The 20,533-nt window shown below is 38.8% G+C and overlaps 1 protein-coding gene across 1 annotated transcript in view; it reads left to right on the top strand.

The window, feature by feature from the left end:
- Nucleotides 1-20,533, top strand: part of LOC139728839 (calcium uniporter protein, mitochondrial-like) — a 70,029-nt gene that overhangs the window by 24,186 nt on the left and 25,310 nt on the right. Inside the window, exon 3 of the mRNA XM_071639775.1 lies at nt 19,411-19,584. Coding sequence (XP_071495876.1) covers nt 19,411-19,584 — 174 coding nt within the window. The remainder of the gene's footprint in view (nt 1-19,410; nt 19,585-20,533) is intronic.

Below are 20,533 nucleotides of genomic sequence, written 5' to 3'. Positions count from 1 at the left end.
ATTATGAAGACGAAAATATCTTATTTTTCTCTCATAACGTGGGGAAAAGAAACATGAAAAAAAAACACAAAACAAACCGAGGCCTTGAGACCAGCCGTGGATTCCCGCGGGTGCCCGCGTGGATGCAAGAGCAGGGGGTAATCAAAGTCATAGTGTTAATATCTTCCCGTTTCAACGGGAACAACCTGTGGGCAGAACTTTCGGGGAATCTCATTTGCGTTTTTGGTAATTTTTCCCTGAATGTTTTTGTTTTTTGCCCTGCGGAGGTGGAAATGTGTGTGTGCGTGAGGGGGGAGGGGTGAGGGGCAACAAGACAACAACTTTACTGTTGGACTTCAACGGGTGCAAATAACCCCTCGAAACTCAAGTTCTATAATAAAAGCAAGTAGTGGCGGGAATGATCCCTACCAATGGACCGGATCGCCTGGCATATACTACAAAAATGTATTATAAAATTTCTGGGAAGGGTGGTCATTTAGAAGACAGCACAATTAACGAAAGAATGAGAAGACTTTTCTTTTTATTTCTTCAATAAAAATGTGCAAAATCGTATTATGAGAAAAAAAAATAAAACCCCTCAGACCCGTGGATTTCCACGGGTGCTGCTAGTTATGGTAGAAAAGTGAAAATATATCAAATTTTCTTTATATTTTCTTTATATTGTTGTTCGTAATGACATCATGAAGGGTAGTACAATGTACATGTAAGCTCCTTATCCACTGATGGCAGCACTGGAACTTTAGAAATTCATAACCGTTGAATCAATTCTCCAATTTTCCTCAAACTTTCACTGGTGTGTTCTACTATGATATTGCTTTCACTCAATCCACATGTATATTTGCACTTGGTTTCCTTCAAATACTAGTAAGTGTATGTACATGTCAGATCTGTTGTGCGGTATTTGTGTTCAGATGTGATTGAATATGATATACATGTACATTTGCAGAGATGAGAGTTCTAATGTAACAAAGTTCATCAATAAACACCCCGTCTTTGGCAGCACAAAAGAGAAAAACACACATTTCACCCCGTTGTTCTCGTAGAAAAGTTTCTCACATCATAATACCCTTCCCTTTATCTCTCTTTTTGAAATAATGTATACTAAAAATTAACACTTTAGCACATCATCATTGCAAGCTTTCTCTCTCTCTCCAGTGTAATATATACTTATACTATTCATAAATGATATGCAAGTTAAAGGGGCTGTACAGTACTGGTTGAGGTGGGGATTCATGTTCTTTACATTCCTAAGTGAGATAATGAGAAACCTCTTTTGAAATACGAAAGAGCATGTAATTTTAAAAAGGATTCAACGTTTATTTGATGAAAATTGGTTTTCAAATGGCTGAGATATCCAAAGAAGTGATAATAATAAAAGACTACAGGCCACAACTTTATTATTAAATCTCTTTGTTTCACCTTGTTTCTCGATATCTCGGCCACTTCAAAACCGATTTTCATCAAATAAACTTTTGATACCCCTTAGAATTGCATGCTACAAATGTATTTGGCATCTCATAGAGTGGTTTCTGAATATCTCACAAAACGTTAAAAGCTAAATCCTCACCTCGACCAGAACTGTACCACACCCTTTAAACTCTTCAGTATTTTGTTTGAGGAAACTTAACTATTGTCAGTGTCTCTCCATCTCTCTCCCCTTCTCTTCAAAGAAAAAAAGCGTGATGAATTCGAGTGAAATGTTTCATTGCATAATAAGCTTTCTTTCTTCCTCTCCTTCCTTTTGTCTTCCCTTCCAAAGAATGCATGTATATTCAACTTTAGATCCTCAGCATATTTTCTTTATAAGGTATATTTTTCAGTCAATATTCCTCTCCTTTGTATATGATGCACATTCGTGTAAAAAATGTGTAGCCTTTTTTTTCGTCAATCTTTCTCTGTCTGTTTGTCATTTGAAAATGATAGAGCATTCTTAAATGACACTAGTATGTTAATGTATATGCTCGTAGCGGATGTAGGTAGGAGAAAGTACTGGTATAACATCATCAGTGAGGGCAAGATTTATGTCATGCAATTCTAGATGTCAGATTGTGGTGACACCCTGAACTGATAATGCATAGCAGCATCATAGTGGCTGCACAGCACAAATGCAAAATGCCATACAATATTCTTTTCTTGTGCTGCGTTCCATTCCGAGATTGCATGAATATATGGCCAGCATTCAGCTGCAAGAGTGCGAATAATCCTCCTTCAAGCAAGTTCCGTCTTCAGCGGGGGCCTGGCTTCCTGCTCTTCCGGAACGTTTCATTTTACGAATACTCTCCAGAGACTTCAATTGAAAAACAAACAACAACAATAGCAACAACAGCAATGAAGACTTATAACGCAAAACAACCGAAAAAAAAAAACCGCCAAGTTTTTGAAGCCTCACATTTTCCTTATGTCAGAGATGACTGAACATTTTGTCGAGGTTAGGTACCTGCATGTTGTACATACATGTAGGTGTAGCTCTACATCACCCTGACATTATGTCTCATGGATATTGTCAAGTGTAACAGAAATCTGTTGCCTAGTATTGCTTTTGTTTGTTTGTTTTTTCTTCAGATTAATTGTTCACTCAGTAGCTAAGATGAGGAGGTGTATGAAGTAGAGTAAAATGCTCTCAAGTGGCTGTGGGTGGTTTGGAGCTTTTGCTTGATGAAGGCCACTAAACTTGACTCTATCATGATAGTTTTTAATGCCAGCAGAGAACCAAAAGGGCACCATTGCTTTTGAGCAAAACTAAAAGTGAAACAATCAATTCCCATGAAGTTTATTTGATCTAAAGTCTGTAGATTTATAAGCATTATCCCAAATATAGGGTAAAATAGTGCCCTTGTGGTCTTGATTTAGCATTTAAGTGAAAATGAAAATAATTTAAAATTGACGCCATAATGCAGAGGGGATTGAGCTCTACTACATGATACAACAACTCAATGTCCTTCCCCAAATTGCAATAAAGCTCTACTGGGTCTCAGCCGATGATGTGCAGTGAGCTAACCTTTGTATGTAGGCCACATATTGTCCATAAAGGTCATTATTTCCCAATTTCCTATCTGTAGTCATGTTTTAAGAGGAGCTGTGATTTGCCTACATGTATAACCTTTACCAGGGATGTACATTTCACACCTGTGACTTAACCCTGTGATGTTTGCTACTGTTAAAATGCCATTGACATTGTTTGCAGCATTGTCATCAGTGGCAATCGTACAATGAAAGGAGTCCTCTGTGGCTAAATTGTTCTTCAAGGAACTAGGGAACTATAGCTGACAAATTTTAGAAAGCCTTTAGAGAAAAATAGGCAAAATTTGGTCTGCAGCATAATAAGTTGTGGCTCTTTGATGTGTACAGACCAGTGTGTGTGTGTGAACAGTCAGGCAAAGTATGTTATGTTAAAGGGATCGTACAGTTCTGGTTGAGACCTAATTTCAGGTTTCTAACATTTTTTGGTGAGATAATGTGAAACCTCTTATGAAATTTGAAAGAGCATGTAATTCTATGAGGAATTCAAGGTTTATTTGATGAAAATTGGTTTTGAAACTGCTGAGATATCCAAAAAAGAGCGATTCTAATAAAGTGTGGGACCCACACTTTATTACGATCGCTTTGTTTTACTTTGTTTTTGGATGTTTCAGTCATTCCAAACTTGATTTTTATCAAATAAACTTTGAATTCCTCTTAAAATGGTAAGATATGTACTATATATAAGTGTTTTCTTGCTATCTCGCAAAAAGTTAAAAGCCAAATTCTCATCTCCACTAATACTGTACCATCCCTTTAAAGAAAGCTCGCAGTGCTAAAATTTTGTTTGCATTTAACATAAAAGGGGGATTCAAGACCAGGTAATGGCTAGTGTGAAAAGAAAGAGTTAAATGTTGCCAGCATATTAACAGTGAAAATTCGATCTCAGTTCAATAGAAATTACGGATGTTCTGAAAAAGTTCACCAAATAGCCCTTTAAAGGTATGATAATGTTTTGGTTAAGATGGGAATTCAGGTTTCCAACTTTTCTTTGTGAGATAGTAAGAAAACTCTTATGAAATATGAAAGATCATATAATTCTAAGAGGATTTCTTTGATGAAAATTAGATTTTAAATGGCTGAGATATCCTGACAAATTGATGCTAATAAAAGGTGGGACCCACCCTTTATTAGGATTGTTTTGTTTTACAACGGTGTACTCGTTTTTGGATACCTCTGCCATTCAAAAACTGATTTTCCTCAATTAAACTATGAATTCTGATTTGAGTGGTATGATCTGTTAACATTTATATTCATAAAGTGGTTTCAAATTATCTCACAAAAAGGTTAAAAGCTGAATCCTCATTTCAACTAATACTATACCTTCATCTGAACAGTCAATATGAATATATGCAAATAGTGAATTAATGATGTAATCGCCTCACAACTTGCTGTGTAATTCGTATACGGAATATAAAATCTTAAAATTCCATTTTTTCCCCTAATGCAATCATGTCTCAAATTGTAATAAATCTGACTGATTACTATTTCAAATTTATTCAGCCAGGGATAACATGTTTTTCACTTTTATGCCAGAAAGATTTAAAGGACAAGTTCACCTTTATAAACATAAGGATTGAGAGAATGTAGCAATATTAGTAGAACACATCATTGAAAGTTTGAGGAAAATCAGACAATCCGTTCAAAAGTTATGAATTTTTAAAATTTTTGTGCAGCAACCGCTGGATGAGAAGACTACTGCAGTGTACGAATAACTTGCGTACAACAATATAAGGAAAACATAAAGAGAATTTCACAAAATTCCATCTTTTGAAAAAAGTACACATTCCCCTGACTCGTTACCGACAAATGTTATGGGCAATATTATTCCCCCTGCCTTTAGAAAGAGGCAAGACAAGAGCTCTTTTATTATGCGAAAAAAGTGAAAATATGTTGAATTTTCTTTTACATTTTCTTTATACTGTTGTACGCATATGACTCACAAGCTGTAGTAGTCTCCTCATCCAGCGGTTTCAACACAAAAATTTTAAAAATTCATAACTTTTGCATCGATTGTCCAATTTTCCTCAAACTTTCACTGATGTGTTCTACCAATATTGTTGCATTCTCTCAATCCTTATGTTTATGAAGGTGAACTTGTCCTTTAATGTTAGTAATTTTAACACAGTGAGTGGAAAATTGTGAGATAATGACATCAGCTCCCTCATTTACATATTCATGTCAATTCCAAAAAACTGTTCTACTAAATTTTGTGAATGTTGTTTATACCTCGATGTTAATATGATTTTGAGCAAATTCTCCAAATATAAATGTTATTTAAAATTTTACTCTTTCTTTTCAGACTTACTAGTAATTGGTCTGGAATTTCCCTTTAAGACATTCTGAGATGATGGCAAATCACATACGGTTAACTTTTGTGCGGTATAAAGGATGCCTGGTAGGATTCATTACTGCACAGATGAAAGTCTAGTAGATAATATAATATTTGTATTTATAGTTGGTATACTACAACTTTGCTGTTTTGTAATTAAACTTAACCATTTCATTGTGCTTATGACTGCTAATTTCTTCTGGTGGGGGGAAACCAGCCCTTTAAGTGATCTTCATCTCTGCAATTATGTACTTAGCCTGAGTGAACCTGATCTTGTGGTGATGTGGTACTCTCCAAAACAAACACTGATTGACATTACCGCGTGGTCTATCACAGTTATTGCATGTAGCTTTGCTCCAAGGCTCTGGGCTGCGGTCCCCTTTATATACCGGCACTCCATTAAATTTGATCAACATCAACTTGCAGGAAAGACTATAGTGCTTGTAGTGTCTCCTAACATGAGAAGCATATCCAGTCTATTCAGTGTAATTGACATAGTATCTACACACAAGAAGGAGGAATAGTCTTCACTCTTTAAGCAGACATAGGTGCAAGATGTGCAGATTTACACTTGAGATATGGAAAGCAGTAACAGTCTGGAATGTAGGCTACCATTGCCTTGGATTGGATGAGCATGTCAGTCAATTGATTTGAATTGCCAGTTCTCTGCACAAAATCAAACTGTATCAAATTGCACTCCGTCCCCAATCTCTGCAGTTGGGATTCAGCTAGAAAAAGTCAATAAACACAAACGACATTGCTCAACGATGATTTGTTTGATCGGGAACCCCCTGTAGCACATTATGAAAGAGAAGGCGCTCTGTCTTTTGGTAGTGTGTTACCAGTACATACAGTAAGGGACCGATCTCGTGACATTTGGCGATGGACATTTTTTTTGTGTGTGTGTGATTTGAGTAATAAATGGGTCATGTTCTATCTTTAAGAACTTCACCATATCCCTTGCCAGTATCAAGTGAAACTTTATTAGGAATTTCACAAGAAACAAAGACAGAAATGTTTTCATTATACATGAGAGAGATACAGAAATAGGAGATTGAATATGATATACCACAACCTTATGAATATGTTTATGTGACGACAACATGACTTATTTATATGGCTGTATACTTGAGGTAAAAGGCGCAAAACAGGTAAATGCCAAGTTATGATAGTAGGCTATAAATGAGGCAATTCAAGAAAAATTTGATGACATTTGGGCAAACATATGAAGTTTTAGTGGACATTGTGACAGAAAGATTGTGGACTTGGTGGGTCAGAGTTCAGGAAACAGAGGCGAAAAGAGAGCCACTAAATAGAACCATCACTTATTATTAGCTGTCAGACCAGTGGAGAAAATCAAATGCAGTCAAACAAGTCATACAGATGAAGCTGAGGGCATTGGTATGGGGATTTTACAGGTGGAGGCATGTTCTATCTACACTATGATATTAGATTATTATACAAATATGGACTGCTTCGAGGGGCACGGCTACAACTATTTGCCCAGAGGTGATTTCTCAACAGCGCTATGCCCCGTGATGAAATCCAGGGGCATATCGCTGTTGAGAAATCACTGAGGGCAAATAGTTTTAACTATAACCTGAAAAGAAGCAGTCCATATTTGTTTTACATACTGCATCTCACGTAATCTTATATATATATAAGCTATTAGTCCATTGAAATGAAGTAGTCATACTACTAGTCAGAGAAATTCATAGTATAATTTCACAATGTGCAAATACAGATAAGCACGCAAGATACTAAAACAATCTTACGACTGTATACATATCGTATGTATACCATGCAATGACACTACAGTAGATCTGAGATGAAACAGCACATATTATACACGGAGGTAGAGCTATATGCCAACAACCTGTAATCACTAGTTTTCACTATGCTGCCCGTCAGTCAGCTAGCAGTTTGCCTGACTTCGCCTTTGACCAATCAGAATGGAGGATTCATCTGGTGAGGTATATTTAAAAAATGTTATAACTAGAGTTATCCGTAGGTTTCAGCAAAATTGTAAGTGTTTGAATTGATATTCAGCTTGTCAGACATTGGCTTTCCTTGTCAGAGTGGCAGAAGGTATAGCGGGCTTATCAAAAAAAGCTGATTACTCTATGATTAGATCATTTACCAGTGTGTTTAACTAATCACAAAATATCATTTGACATGTGCATGAAATGTCTTTCCTTATTTTAAGATGATAAAAGCCTTAAATTTAGGCCTCTAAAGTCTGCTACCTTTTTGGTTACTACAAGTCCGTGCACATTACCTTTCATTCCATTCTTATGTGAGGAATGTAAGGGAAAGAAGGGGAAAATTCATCACTCAATTTTGCAGCAACACTTTCACTATTTGTTCAAAATGTTGTAAGGAAAGAAAAAAAAAAAACAATGTGAAAGAAACATGGTGGCCCATTTGTTCTTGAGTGCGTAATGTGCTCTTTTCATTATGTCGTGCTGGAATGTTTTGTTGTCGTTGCCAAATCTGATGGAATCCACTCGTAGACATCCTTTCTCCCGGCGCAAGTCGCGAGAATACCCAGTGACGTTATTGAAAGTGATCAGTGGCAAATGTCTGACCTTTCCAACCAATATACTGCATATTTGATGGCAGCTGGGAAGGGTGCTGCCCATTTGAGTTGACAAGAATGATGTACATGAGAGCTCCAGGGTGTTCAAGGTGGAGATTGAGCGCTCCCCTCACAACCCCCCTCCCCATGAGCTTACCTGGCCGCATCTATGCAAATTGTTTTGTTGTGTATGGTTAACAGGCGGCATGGCACTCTTTTCACACTAGTCACACCTACATTTCCCTTTGCAGTGATTGCTCTTTCGAAAACATGAACAGTTTACTGGTTTGGCGTGTGGCTGCGTGGGACCTATTTTTGTTGCCAAGTGACCTTTTTAATTCATGAGTGATGGAGAGAGCTGTTTAATTTAAGCATCCTGTCAAGATTAATGTGCATGTTTATTATGCCCTTGAATCTGGTATTTAAAGCTGTCTCTGATTCCTTCCAGGCAGTTTATCACTGTTCTTATGACTGAAGATGGGATGAAGTCAATGATCCATTCACCCAATTTGCCATATTTCCCTTATGCTTGTTTACCTCTTGCATGAAACGTTATGAATGGCTGAAATAAAAATTGAGAGCATTTCTGAATTTTCATTTTCTCCAGTTTGGTTCATGTGGTGTCATCAAGAAAGCCCCATAGAGCCGCCAAAGGCGCATTGATTTTCATGCTTTGAATGTGAATAACTTCTCCTTTTTCCAATCTGTACAGTGATGCGTTATATGCCTCTGACACTGTATGTCCAAGAACCTTCTACAGAAATTTGATGAAAACAGGTTGCCACATTTGACACAGTTTTGAGATACTCCGCTTTGAAGTTTAGATAACAGCCAATGCCCAGGAGATACGTATTACCCACACTACACGTAGGTCTCTTCAAATGACCATTGCGGAAACTCTAAAACTCTTATACAAAGATATCCCAGAAGATTTGTAGTCTAAAAGGGTGACAATTTTCTACTAATTGTCACTTACTCAACCTTTAAAGCCAGGTATTATCTAACATTTGTCTGTGCAGTTTCTTTCTTCTTCTTCTTTTTTTTTTTGGTTGTTGTTGTAGTGTATTCGAAAGATGGCAGCTGGTATGAGAATAGCATACTGTAGGTTATATCTCAACTCAAAATTCTACAGTTGCCATCTTTCCAAGGCATGAAATTTTGTGAATTGGGACGTGTATTAAATACAATTTCGTGGATCATGACATTTGTGATGAAGGGCCCTATGTTCACTTCTCTAAACTGTTGTTATTGCACTGAGAGAGTCTTTGACAAAGACTAAACATTAAGACCCTAGCATGCCATGTTCTGCACTTAGAGGCTGTTGCAATAGTTTCGTAAGCCAAACCATGGCAGCTTGCTAGTGGTTTTGCAAATATTTGATATGTGTCCGAATGATAAATGACAGGCCTTTCTTCATTTGCCTTTTCTTCTTCCAACTTCCAACTTTGGGGTAGTAGTAGACGACTTGGGGGCGAGAAGTTATATTTGCAGGCTTGACTGTGGTAGGGAATGTTGAGAGTGAATAGTCCAAACACTTGAGACAGGGAAGTTCAATATTCCTCCCCTCTCATTCCCCCAACTTGACACGCTGGATATACACTTTGGTTGGTGTTTGGTTGCTGTGTGCATTGCAGACCTGATTCCGCTATAATGCCCTATTAATAATCTTAAAGTACTGCGTATAGTGGCTGATGTATTTGGAGCCTTTTTTTATTTAAGAAATGCTCAGACTTGAAAGTCTCAGGATATGTTACTGATTTTAAAAAAAGCAAGCAATTGAACTGGCAGACAAATTGTAGTAAATACAGTTAGATATTAAGAGTGTTTAGATAGCACATTATGCATGCTAATGTCCCTACATGCTCCCTGTGTCAGATTTGTAAGTACTTGTTATGGCTTTAGAGTGTTCAGTTCTCCATTGTTATCATTAATCAGTGACCCTTTAATTGGTTACACAATGTAGAAAATTAAAGTTCTTTTTTTCTCTCTTCAAATATATTGTAAGTTTTTTTTCTGATTTTTTTTCTTATTTTATGAATTCCATGGGTTTCATCTTTCCTTCCTCCAATATAGGATATGAGGGAAAGTGATATTCAGAAGTGTCAATTTAATGTAAACAGGATGATAATTCCAAAAGCACAATCACGCCTAGGTTGATTAGTAGACTGATGTAACAACTACTTCACAGGTAGGTTACCTAGGTAGTCTATTACATTTTTTTTTTTTTTTTTTTTTTGGGGGGGGGGGAGGGGGGAATGTGACAATGCTACTTTCTAGACAAAAGAATGTTGTGTGCACAAAGGGTTATCATACGGGCAGGTGCAGAGTGGGTAGAACTGACGTCATAAGGCACGGTGTTCTAGGTGTCATTGAAAGTCAAGAGCGACACCAGGCATTTGATTAGCAAATGAAGCCCATCTCCTCAAGCCCAGTTCTGTGAGATATATTCATTATATACAATTTAAAGGGAATGAGGCGAGTGGGTTCTTGTTTGATTGGTTGTGTGTGTGGTGTTGACGTTTTGATGGGGAAAATTTCCCAAAGTGAAGAAGAGATTATGCTGTACTAGTGAATGAATGAATGATTGAATGGTGATGTGTTCAGTTGACACATTCCCTCAACTTCAGTGAGAAGTGCCAATTATATCTTGTCGCCAGAGAAACTTGAATTTTGAGAGCATTTCTTTGGAATAAAAAAAAAGGTAGTCGCGAATGCAATGAAGTAGGAAAGTTCATAGTCCCCTCTCCCCAACCACCCGCCTCAGGGATACTCACATGTTCCATTAGCATATATTACTGTACGAGTTGAAATTTGCGCGTACAGATATTTTCGCGAATTGCTACTTGGAGGACATTTTCGCGTGTTGTTAATTTCGCGGTCGCGAGGGTCTAACTGAACTTAGTTATTCGCGCGTTGTTATTTTCGCGTGTTGTTATTTTCGCGGTTCAAAGGCGATTCGCGAAATTCGCGAAAATAAAACCACCGCGAAAATTTCAGCTCGTACAGTATGGGAAGTGCAAATGTAATGATATTGGTGGAAAATGGTCAATTATTCAACTCTTCTCTTCTATTTAAAAAAAAAAAAAGAATGAAAGAAAACATGGGCTGGTGGAGACCTGTGTGAATGCAAGCGTGGAGCGATGAATTGAGTTGGCTCCAGAGTGAGCTCTCAATGAATGCTGCATCATTACTGTATTCATGATGGCATCATATATCAACCGATCTACGTATACGGACATTTGATTCATGGCATGCATTATGCATATATTCTGGAACATCCTCCCCACCCCTCCCCACCCCTCCCCACCCCTCCCCACCCCTCCCCACCCCCTTAGCAGGAGTTTGCACAGTATAGGATGAGTTCTCTCTCGTCGCCCGCACGCTGAAAGCAAAACATGGCCATGTAACTGAGTACGCTCCATCATGGAAATTGTCATTTGGATTGACAGCATAATTTGTGGAAACTGCAGAGCTCAGTTGATTCAGGATGCATATGAGTCTTTTTGAACTGCATGTTCTATTTAAAGAGAAGGTTCTTGTCTACACTATATTGCGTTGAATGCCAGTGGCAATTCACAAAAATTTCAATTTTTATTTTGCAAATTTCACGAGAGCCAAGATTCAAAAAACTAAAATGCATGTGAAAGTTCTTGTCTAGACTGTATGCATTGAATGCCAGTGGCAATTCACGAAAATTTCATGCCGCAAAAATTTTACGCCGCGAACATTTCTTGCTTTACAGTAATATACCAGTCCCCACATGCTTTAACTCTTAATGTGCCAGGCCCAAAACCCCTAACGTGCCAGAGGTTTTTACCTAAAGCTAGAATGTTTCGAAATTGGACCGACAATGAAATTTAAAACCGCCATATCTCTGAAACTATTGACTGTTTTGAATTGAGTTCTACACAACATATATCAAGAAATGTTTGTTCTTTCATGTCATGTAGTCAGTTTGCCATAATTTCTATCTGAACCTGAAATATTGCAGAAGTAATTGATACATCAAAAAAAATATTAGAAATTTTTGTGTAGTATGGAAAAAAAGAGTCAGTCGCAGTTTTTCTTCAATAGAACGCTTCCTTGACTCTGTGAGAAAGTTTTAGAGCAACATCTCCTCTTTCAAATGATAACAAAATTGCCTTCTAGAATTGTATGATTCCAAAGATACTAGCAGTTTATTTTGTCTTAGCAATTTCTCTTTCTGCCTCAGTAATTCATTCCCAAATGTGACTTCTTTAGTCCCAGATCCTGTATTTGCAACTGAAGTAATGTCCCTGGCCCTGGAAGAGTGTCTTTTGTCCACTTGAGAAGGAAGAACCTACTAATCCTCCTTTTGTCTCAGCGGACAGGGGGCGGGCGTATTCTATTGAAATCGGCTGGCCTTTGTCCGCGCGTAATTCCTATGCTAGCGTGGGGGACGATTAGTGACGTTTACCAAAACAAAAGGATGAAAGACTTGACCGCCGAACGAAAGCTGACCCTCTTTCAGGGACAAAATCAAAGCAGCTTCCCGCAGGACAGCATCCAAGTGGAACAATGCGAGTGGAACCGCATAGACAATACACGCAGATTCAATAGCATACACACGCGTGGTTTACCAATGAGACTTTTGGTCCATACACATCTTGCGGAGGGTGCGCTCACTGCGGATTTTCCCGACGTGAAAAAAATACATCTAGCTGAAAAATCATGTATTTACTCAAAAATTTCCAATGTAAACATGGTCATATTTTCAGTGGAAACGATGGTTATACTAATCAGCTACCAGTACATATCATTGGCAGTTTCTTGGTGTAACACATTACGGTACCACAATAATTTAAATGATCAATGCTTTTCTCGCTCTTCTTAGTCGCCGATCGGCGACCATGGCACGTCAGGACTAAGGTCGCCGTTCGGCGACCATGGCACGTTAAGAGTTAATCCGTGTTGATAGGACTTTCATTTGCACACAGTCACAAAGTATTTGGTATTCAGGTCAAATATTGCTACCAAAGTACTAAATATGGTTGAGATTACATTGGATTCCTCACGTTTGACTAGCTAGTGTTTCTTGAGATAAGGAAATCTACCAGGCCTGTAATCATAGCAGGTTTGATTAGAGCGTCTTATTTGTATGACCAGGATATCATTTTTTTTTCTAACCTGCTGCTCCATTTGAACTATCCTTCAAGGTATATTAAACGTGCCAAAGAGAGGACCTGTGCACATCAATAGTCGCATGTGTGCTCTGCTATACTGGCCGGCAGACATTAATCTCTCTTTCACAGCGCCATTAGCATTGCCAATAAGCGTTAACATTAGTGGATAATTCATTGATTAGCATGGCTTCGAGTACCCAACTGGGAGTATACTTCATCTCTCTCGGGTTAATGCGCCCGTGATGACTTTCCCAGTGCTGCTCCCCAAGATTGCTTGTGCATGGCGGGATATTTGGAAGAAAGGTTTCAAATGTGTTTCACTGTGCAGAGGCTGATCTTTCAGGCAGGCAATTATATTTAAGTGAGAAGCTAATATAAATGCCCAACGTCTTTGAAAGGTACATCTCCAGCTCCAGCTGTCCTCAAAATAGGCTAGTTGAGAACAACCGACACAAGTACCACTGTATGCATGCTTTACATTGCAATTTTTTTTTTTTTTTTTTTTTTGCTAAAGTGTTTTTTAAAGGGGATGGCAAGTAACTGATCAGTGGGAATCAGTGGGAATGCTGGAGGATGATTGTTCCAATCCTTGTGGGATTCATTTAAGAGTACATTATATATCTATTGTTGTGTGAAAATTATTTGCTTCAGAATGGTGTCATAGTCAAGTAATGTGCAGTTTAATGTTTCCAGGTTAGCGTGCCTGGTCAGTGATGGGGCATTAATCTGCACATTACTTGAATATGAGACCGTTCTGAAGCAAATAATTTTCACACAACAGTAGATATATAATGTACTCTTAAATGAATCCCACAAGGATTGGAACAATCATCCCTCAGCATTCCCACTGATTCCCACTGATCGGTTACTAGCCATCCCCTTTAATAAAAAGAGATCTCTTTCTCCATGTTCATGTTGCTTCTGATAATATTGAATGAATATTGAAAGAGTACACATTCAGATTAGTCAAAGTTTTTAGAGTTTGTAGGCAATGACATCATCACCTAATTTCAGTTGCATTTTTGATTGTGCAGATATGAATTATGTATTTTTACACTGTTCATGAAAACCTATTAAACAAAAATTTGTTAAGATTTTTACCCAGGTTAAAAGAACCTTGTTTCTTCTTTCTGTTAGTTTGACTGAATATGCGTGTACAGTTAACTTGGACTCTGAGTTGGGATTCCCTTTATAAGTTAGATATTACTTGTGTGTGCTGGAGCGCTGGCTATGACAAAGAATGCTGTGAGCAATTAGTTTTCAATGCTGTCTTGTGTTTAGAAAGAATAAAGACACTTCATGTTTTTTTTTTTCCTGTTTATGCCATTGTCCTTTGCTGCTGAAAGTTGATGAAGAAGGTATGAAAAATTTGCTTACAACAGCATGAAAAATTACTCATCTTTTATATCTGTCACATCATCGACAGGAAAGTATTGAAATATTTCCATTTGAAGAAATTTGATGGAAACTAGAATATACCTCAATCACTCGGTGATAAACAAACTTTAAGAAATGTCTTTTGTCTTTGTTGGAAATTAGGTTGTCAGATGTGCATTTGATATGTCTCATCATCCAGAAATCAAAAAAGGCTCTCCTGAAAGGAATTCTAACATTGGATGCAAAGAGAAGATGCCAATTTAATTGCAAATGTTGTATCCTGCCCCAAATGGACATTTCACAGCAATGTACCAAATTAATCTTGATGGAACAGTAGCTTGACCTAGCGCTTAATTTTGTGAGAGGGGCAAAGGACCTGTGGATGGGATTCACATTACTCATGCAGTAGGAGTGATCTGATGAGTCTGCAGCGGTGTAGCATCCCAATCACATCCCTCTGTGGCTGCTGCGGCTCAAACGAGAGACATCGCCAGGGTGATAAATGTCAGGCTGATTAGGAGGCTATTAGAGTGGAGCAGCGACGACGGAGGCAAGTTCACAAGACCCGGGCCGGCTGGCATCCAAATTATCGTGAGATGCTCTTTGGAACTTCATTATCTCTCACCGAGACTTCTTCCCCCCTGTTTGCCTTTGTCTTTGTGGTAATTACTATGTACACTGCAGTTCTTCTCCTGCATGCAAAGACTGGAGTTTGCATTGGAACGGGGAAGACAAACAAGGTCTCCAATTTGTCAACATTTGTGGGATGTTTTAATGAGGACGTTCCAGGGGACCTTGAAAGAGGATGAATATATTGCTTCTGTATCATCGTTGATGTACTGCGCTACATATGATGACAAGAAAAGTGGGGGAGAAAATAGAGGATGTGATCCACTCTCTTTAACCTCAAGTTAAAGAGCCCAGATCGCATCCTCTATATTAGTAAGGATGATTTATTCCAAGGAGAAAGTTATAATCCAGGTCTATATTCATTGCTGTCATTTGTTGGAGAGAGCACTGAGGTGAAGTAGTGTTGCTTAAAGGCTCTAAACCCTTTAAGGAAGGATTCAGGTTTCCATTAATGCTTCATGCATGGACATATTATGAGTAAGTTGTCGGGGCAAATCCTCTAGTTTCCCATGTGGTACAGCTGTAAAGTGTAGGTAAACCTGACAATACTTAGGTAGCGGCAGTAGAAGAGCGGCGCTAACAGGGAAGAGGCGATAATGCCATGACGTCATTATGAAAGGGCCAAATTAAAAAGAACATTATTGCATACACATGTGTAAAGGAAATCAGACGAGATATGAAGGCTAGGAGAGCGCTTGCCTGTCAATCAGTCTCGGAAGACTGGGTAGTATAATCACCTCAGACTACAAATTTTGTAGAGCTCTCAGCGAATTCCTTGCATCAGTTTGAATGAAACTGGTCTCTACCCTGTTGTGATGGAGCATTTCTAGCCATGCCCCCATCTACCATCTTTCAGCCTTTTCTTTTTCATTCTACTCTCTCTCTCCCTGGCATTTCTTATCTCTGCACTTCTTCCCATTATGTGTCTGGAATCTGTGGAAGTAAGGTAGCATCAAATGCTGTAAGACCAGAAACATTCATGACATGTAACTTTTGCAGATTGGATCCTGGCATTCAATGCATTGTGCAGACAAAATATTTTGCGTGCATTTTACTTTTGAGAATCTTGGCTCCTCGCAGAATTTGCAAACGTTTCACACAAGCAAAATTTTCTGGTTGTACAGTATCTTTCAGTTGTGGCTTTTTATACTGACATTTGTTTCTACATTGGTGTAATCAAAACAGAAATTTAATCTTTAAGATGCCTCACAAACTGACCAAACCTTTGGAGAAGTGCCTGTAACCTTTATGTTTCAGGGCGATAGAATGTTGAAGAGGATGTGTCTCTACAGTTTCACTTTGTCATTATTTTCAGTACAGAAGGCTTTGTTTTCCATGAAATATTCTTTTTGTAAAGTCGGTTCTTTCAGTCATGCTTTCTCTGTGTGCGTCATTGTAGAGTTTCTGTTTAACAATGGAGGAAGTATGAAATTCACATGTTTAAATAGGGTGCATTGAAAATGTGCGATCCGATCCATAATGCGGGAATGTCTGACTTGCGGCTATGTCGAGAGTAGAGCGACGGCATCGTGGATCGTGTGAAACGTGATTCTCGGCATCGCTCGGCATTGCGTACGGTCTTCTTCTCGGTGCTTCTGCATCGAGTTTTACCCTTGAGGATAAATCTTTTCCAAAGGTGTCATGGCAAATGAAAAAAAAAAGAAGAAGAGAAAAAAAAATAGAGAGCTTGTGGTTTGGTGGGTATACCCTTCTCTCTCCCGGGAACCCTGCCCAGAGCTTTGCTGACGTTTTTGTGGCAGTCAATATGCATCTTCAGCTAAAGGTCTCGTAACTTTAAGCACGTTTCTCCCTGAGGTTAAAGCAGAGAACATTCTATGCATGAGATGAAAAATGCAAAGTGTCCCTCATTTGATTCCACAGAGGAGGTCTCCTGCATTTTTCCACCACACACCTGAATATTTTCACATTTAAAAAAAGACAGATGACATTATCTATGTGCATTGTGGAAATGTATTGATACATATAACAATTTCTTATGAATACTGATGTAGGTTTACATTGATATATTTTTTTTCTTCTAAACCCTGTATCAAGGTGATTGTGTAATGAAAATATATTTTGAAAAAAATGATAAACAACAAATTCATCACTTACGACTGTGGTTCGTAGCTGTAGTAGGTGTATTTCGTACTCTTTAATGTTTACTTTATGGGGGATTTTTGGTCCTTATCCTGTTGTTATTTCTGCTTAGATTTCTCTCTCACCTGATATAGTGTAGGCAAACAAATTTTAGAAGTGACACATCATGCAAATTGAAAGTTGTATGATACCCAAAGTGCATTTGCAATCAGCTTTCGGATCACGTTTCTTGAGTTGTTGCATTTATCAACTCTGTCGTGAGTTGAGTGGGAGGCCTTATCACTGTGCAGCTTCATTGCGTAGGTTGTAGCTTGACCTGAGGAGCAGAGATGTGAAGTTGGCTGTGGTTGGTGTGGGCAGATCCGAGCTACAATAAACGCATTTCAAAACGACTTTGTTTTTACCGTCTCCACAGAACGTGTCTCTGGCTCAAACGTGTTTGCAATCACACCTTTTGCAGCGTTTCAGAAATGCATTTCTAACCCCATAATCAAAACAGCTTTGCATTTATCAACTGCCCCAAACTCCCTGAAAGTTGTTTTACCTTAATTCTGTATCGGAGGTGAGTTGATAAACACATCCTGTATTGTCTGATGATGTCTAGACATATGAATTTATTGCTCAACTACTACTGCAACTGCCACTTGGCAAATGCATGTATATGAAATACGAGTATGCAATGCCCAGCCTCATAATTATCTCAGTCCAATGCCAGTGTTTTGCATGTCTGTTTATTGATGAGCACGGCTCTTCCCACCTCCCTGGCTCTACAAATGATCAAGAAAAGATTCCTAGTAATGAACTATACTGATAAGTATTCTTTGGGCATAATTATCATCAATATAGGAATGGCTTGAGTAATCAGAGTTGAAATATCTGTACAACTGTAGGTACGTGGTGGTATTGATTGTGCAATATGGGAAGCGTGCCCCTCAAATATGAAAGAAAACAGCGGGATGATTGAATCATCTGGACAGGTGTGGAGATCTGTTTGAGTTATTGTCTCTTGCACGAACATCGCAATGCACATCATGGCTGCTTTATCTAAAATGATGTATGCTGCTTACAGTTTGGTTGTGTCCTCATGGTATAGTTTACCCATATCTGCCGTTCGCGTAATGCAGTTTAAATGCTGTTGCTGCCGGAGGCTATTTTCACATACGTTCACTAAACTGTGCCGTCTCAAATTCAAGGTGATGTCACCGACACTTATGAAAAGAAAACTATGGAAAACTATATATCAATCAAAAGAGAAAGTAATGGCCTTTCATGTAAGATGTAAATCAGCATCATGTCATGAATTATGTGACGTCATATGATTTTAGTTTTTTTGTATGATTTGCATATCTATGAATAATAACATCGCTTATTCAAAAGGAACAATTCTAATGAAAAACATCCATAGCCTTTATGCAGAAAAACAACTATCGATTTTGAAATCTTCATAATGTAAGCTTCTGATGGTATATAACTCATAGGGTATAATGCTCATAAATATGAAGAAATATCAAATAATAACTCAAGGATCTGCGCTCTGCAGACTAGTGTAGTCTATAAACTCATAGACGCTATGGATGGGACTACAGTAAAGTAGGCCTGATATTACGTACGCGTACAGCAGTGTTTGATCTCACATAGATGTAGACCTATCCTGTCAGCAGCCTGCTGTAAACCTCCAACATGAATACAAATCCAAACGAAAATATTAGTGAGAGGAAATGATGCAAAGGACTGTGGGATATCAGGTCAGAGTTCACAGGCTAGATATAAATGATGTCATCGTCCAAGCCATTTCTGCTTCGGATTATCCCGTAGATCGACGTTTGCAGCGTTTCCGCGAACTATAGGAAATGCCATAGATCAGCGGATATGGGTTAAGGAGGAGCAGGAGCATGCTTACTTGCATCAAAGCAGTATCTTGAGCCAGCTCTTACTATTCATACATCTTGAGGCTTGCTATTAGACAGTGAACTCTGCACCACTTTCCAAACTGGGAACAGTTAGGGCCATTTTAATTTTCTCAGGCTGATAAAAAAACATATACCGGTTCAGTACATAGAAAAGTGAATATCTTTATCAACTTCTTTGATTTTCCCCTTACAAATTTTGCTCTCTTCTCTTGCAATAGCTCCTGTTGATGAGATAGCTTTGCTCACAAGTCAGGTTTATGTACGTCTGAAGAAAGTTGTTATGTCATTCTGTGTGCATCCAATCCCTGTACCATTCTCCAGATGGTGTCGTGTGTGACTACCGCAACGGACTCCCGACGCTGCTGGTACCCCTCCCCTCCAGGCGGGAGCGCTGCCAGTTCACCCTAAAGCCTGTGACGGAGACAGTGGGGGACTTCCTCAGGCATCTGAAGAATGAGGACGGGGGAATTGAGACGGTGGCAATATACAACGAAGGTATGTGTACATGGGTGGTGGTGTTTGGTGAGGGGTGGAGATGCAAGGGTGTTTAAATGTTCTTTGGTGTAGCTTGGTGTAGAGAAGAGGGTTGGGGTGGAAATGTGCACGAGAGGTGTTTGTGTTTTGGAGGTGTTAGGGTGGGGATAGGGTGTCAGAAAGTTAGGGTGTCAAGTGGGTAGTGGTGGTGGTGTGTGGAGAGGGGTGGAGATGGGTGTTGAAGTGTCCTTTGGTGTAGGGAAAAGGCTTGGGGTGTGCACTAAAGGGGTTTGTGTTTTGGAGGTGTTAGGGTGTGGGTGGGGATAGGGTTTCAGAAAGTTTAACAGGGTGTCAAGGGAAGTGTAGAATGAAGATGCACAAGGATAGTAGGCTTGTATGGGAGATCATAGAGAAGTGGGGAGGGTGTGGGGTGTTTAGCTGTGTTGCAGAGAAGAGGCTGGTGGTGTAAGAATCACATGGAATCACTTGGCTGCTTGTAGTTGAGATACTTTTACGAAAGGAATAGGGTAAAGAGGATGAAGTATAAAAAGTAAAGAGAGGTACAGGATGTCAAAGAGGGGGAGATATTTCTGAAAAATTGATATTTCTGTCCTGAAGGAGAATTTTTTTCTGACAATACAGCGCGACAACAGCGACAGATACAGTGAAATTTCCATGAAATCAGAAAATTTTGAAGTCAGGTTATGACCACTCATATTTGGTATTAGTCATCCGAGGGTCACATGCAGTGGTCATCTTAAAAAAGTCGTGTTTGTAATATCGCCTCTTTACAATGGGTGTACACCCCTTTTATTCTTGCAGTAATCTTGTTACAATGGTGGCATTTTCTCAAAGACCTTTCCCCTATTTGCTTCTCTGCTTGGCATAGCAAAGATGTCCCGATATTAAAGACTCTTCACGGTTGAGGAAGTGAATTGAATCCCTCATACACATTTCCTTCTTAGGTATT

The sequence above is a fragment of the Diadema antillarum genome, unplaced genomic scaffold, assembly GCF_040938485.1.
Source record: "Diadema antillarum isolate AM-2024a unplaced genomic scaffold, OU_Dant_1.0 seq00000203_RagTag, whole genome shotgun sequence".
Taxonomy (NCBI): domain Eukaryota; kingdom Metazoa; phylum Echinodermata; class Echinoidea; order Diadematoida; family Diadematidae; genus Diadema; species Diadema antillarum.
This window is presented reverse-complemented; position numbering and strand designations above follow the sequence as displayed.